Raw genomic sequence first — 2,663 nt, 5'->3', positions numbered from 1 at the left:
GCTGGCTCAAGACATTTTTTCTGCCTCTAGCAAGCCTAGCGTCACTTTTTGAGGCAAAACCCCCTTCACTAGTACCGTCACCCCCAACCAGCTAATGTCATTGTTTCTGACGCTAGCCCAACCAGTGCGCTGGCTTCCATAAATCTGGTGCCCGACTGACGCTCTGGAATGGCGCAAGCCGGCGCAATACTTTTTGACGCAAAAATGCACAAACGCAGTTTTGCTTCAAAAAGTATAAATATAGGCCTTAGTCCTTCCATCGGGGGTTAGAAATCTTACCCATGTGGCACTGGCTGGGGGGACACTAGTGAACAGATCACCAAATGTAGTACATTTAATTAAATATTTTTATTACATTTTATTAAATGGCACTCTGAATATATTACTTACTATATTTAATGAAAGGCCTTTCAATTATTTATAGCATACAATGAACCGATCAGCATCTTCTGGGAGGAGAATAAATGTCTTTCAAACCCCCTCTTCTGCCCTCATTCTCAACCATATTTGTCATCTCTGTTATTGTTATAAATAAAAAGGCCACCACCAGCTTCCTTAGCAGTTTTTCCTAGCACAATTACAAGTGTTTTGTATGTCAATATAACATTTTTGATAGCTTGCCGTTCTTTAAGACACAGTCTAATAGTTTAATAAAAAGAGTGTTTCTAAAGAGTGAAAGTCTTACATATGTGTAGCTTTTTGCCAATGACACTGATAAAACAGGTAAGCCTCAATAAGGTCTTTTCTGCTCCTGGACCAAGACATATTTTGTTGACATTGTCAAAAATGTTTAGTCAATTTCCGCTTTCAGTCAAGATTCCTTAAAGATCAGTGCACTTTTGCCTTCTGTCCACTCTAGGAACATATCAAACTCTGCTCTGATATATATATAGAGCTATAATTTGTATTTTGAAGGAAGACCGTGTTAAGGATTTTTTTAAGCACAAACATTCCTTCGGGAGTTGAGCATTCTTAGCATCTTAACCCTGATCTGTTGGGTCCTTATGCCGTACACTAAAGGATTCACCATAGGTGGAAGGAGGAAATAGATGTTGGCCACAAGAATGTGAATGCAGGGTAGAACATCATGGGCGAATCTCTGAATGAAGACTGTGAAGAGGACAGGTACATAAAACACAGTCATGACACAGGCGTGGGACATGCAGGTGCTGAGAGCCTTCCAGCGATTCTCTTTGGTGGAAAGTCGAAAGACAGCCCTCAGAATCATGACGTAGGAGATGACGATAAAGGAGATATCCTGGGCACCAGTCAACAGTATGACAGTCAGGCCATAGGTGATGTTCACTGTGATGTCCGTACAGGCCAGCTTTGCAACAGATATGTGCTCACAGAACGTGTGGCTGATTTTGTTTTCACAATATGTTAACCTACCCATAAGGTATGGATATGGTGCAAAATAAAGAGCACTTTTTAGAAGACATGCTAAACCCAGTATGGCTATCCGCTGATTCGTTAATATTGAGGCATATCTTAGTGGACTGCAGATTGCAAAGTAGCGGTCCAGTGCCATCAAGGAAACAATGCCTGACTCAACTGATGTAAACACATGAGCAACATACATCTGGATCAGGCAGCAATTGAAATGTATGTCCCTTGAATTCAGCCAAAATATGCCCAGTGCTTTTGGCAACACTGTGTTACTGATAACTAAATCAGTTCCTGCCAGCATGCAGAGAAAAAAGTACATTGGCTGGTGGAGGCTGCCTTCTGATCTTATAATGAATAAAATGATACTGTTTCCAACAACCGATATAAGGTAAATGAAGCTAAAAGGCACAGAAATCCAGGTGTGTACATCCTCTAATCCAGGAATACCAATCAGAATGAACACTGAAATTTGTATATGTGAAGTATTTGTTGCTGGAACATTTCTTGCTGAAGCTGCGTTAGCGGTCATCTCTGAGTTCACCAAACAGTATTATTGTCCTGTGTGCAAAATGCTATTATTATTGGATACCAGGTCACACCAAAACACTCTGTAAACCATAATTAACACCCCATCTCATAAACATATAAAACCCAATTGCCACATGATTAGGATGTTTATCAGCTCAAGGCTTAGCAAACCTTTTTGTAAAGGTACTAAGTTTTTATATTTTCAATATTCTCTAGGTCTACATAACAACATTCATATCCATTAAGAACTCTAATTCATGCCCTTGACTCTATGTGAGTGGATCTTTTGGTTTACAGTTCTGCCTTATTATAAGTTGCCCAAAAAAGAACCCTGGTGGATACCACTTTGTTCGTTGAAAGTTTTCTTCTACTTCTATGCCCAGAATGACCTAGCCTGCAAATAGCAGACTGATAATCCTGGGCCCAGAGACACCAGACCTGGACAAGCCAGAGCAGCTGCATGGGCTATGGGTAGCTTCTGCACCTATCCTCTGCCCTCCCCTGCTCTCACCTCTATTCATGCCCACCTAAACCCTCAGATCCTGCACCATAGCCCAAAACAAAGCCCCTGCATCTGTTTACCCCTACTCCAAGCAGGAGGTATATGGCTTTGGATTTGGCATGTGTAAATTCACAGTGGATTGGAATTAACTGAATTGATTGGTTGATAAGCTTGATATCTTCAATATTTCAAAGTAATGTTCTCTGTAGGATGATTATGACTATCTTCAGCATGTATAACAGGG

General features: G+C 40.8%; 1 protein-coding gene across 1 annotated transcript; it reads right to left on the bottom strand.

The window, feature by feature from the left end:
* Positions 1–937: 937 nt before the first annotated feature.
* On the bottom strand, positions 938–1,918 carry LOC138249419 (olfactory receptor 52E5-like). Its single transcript, XM_069203379.1, has one exon. The coding sequence runs from the start codon at positions 1,916–1,918 to the stop codon at positions 938–940; it is 981 nt and encodes a 326-aa protein (XP_069059480.1).
* Positions 1,919–2,663: the final 745 nt, after the last annotated feature.

The sequence above is a fragment of the Pleurodeles waltl genome, chromosome 8 (genome assembly GCF_031143425.1).
Source record: "Pleurodeles waltl isolate 20211129_DDA chromosome 8, aPleWal1.hap1.20221129, whole genome shotgun sequence".
Lineage (NCBI taxonomy): Eukaryota > Metazoa > Chordata > Amphibia > Caudata > Salamandridae > Pleurodeles > Pleurodeles waltl.
This window is presented reverse-complemented; position numbering and strand designations above follow the sequence as displayed.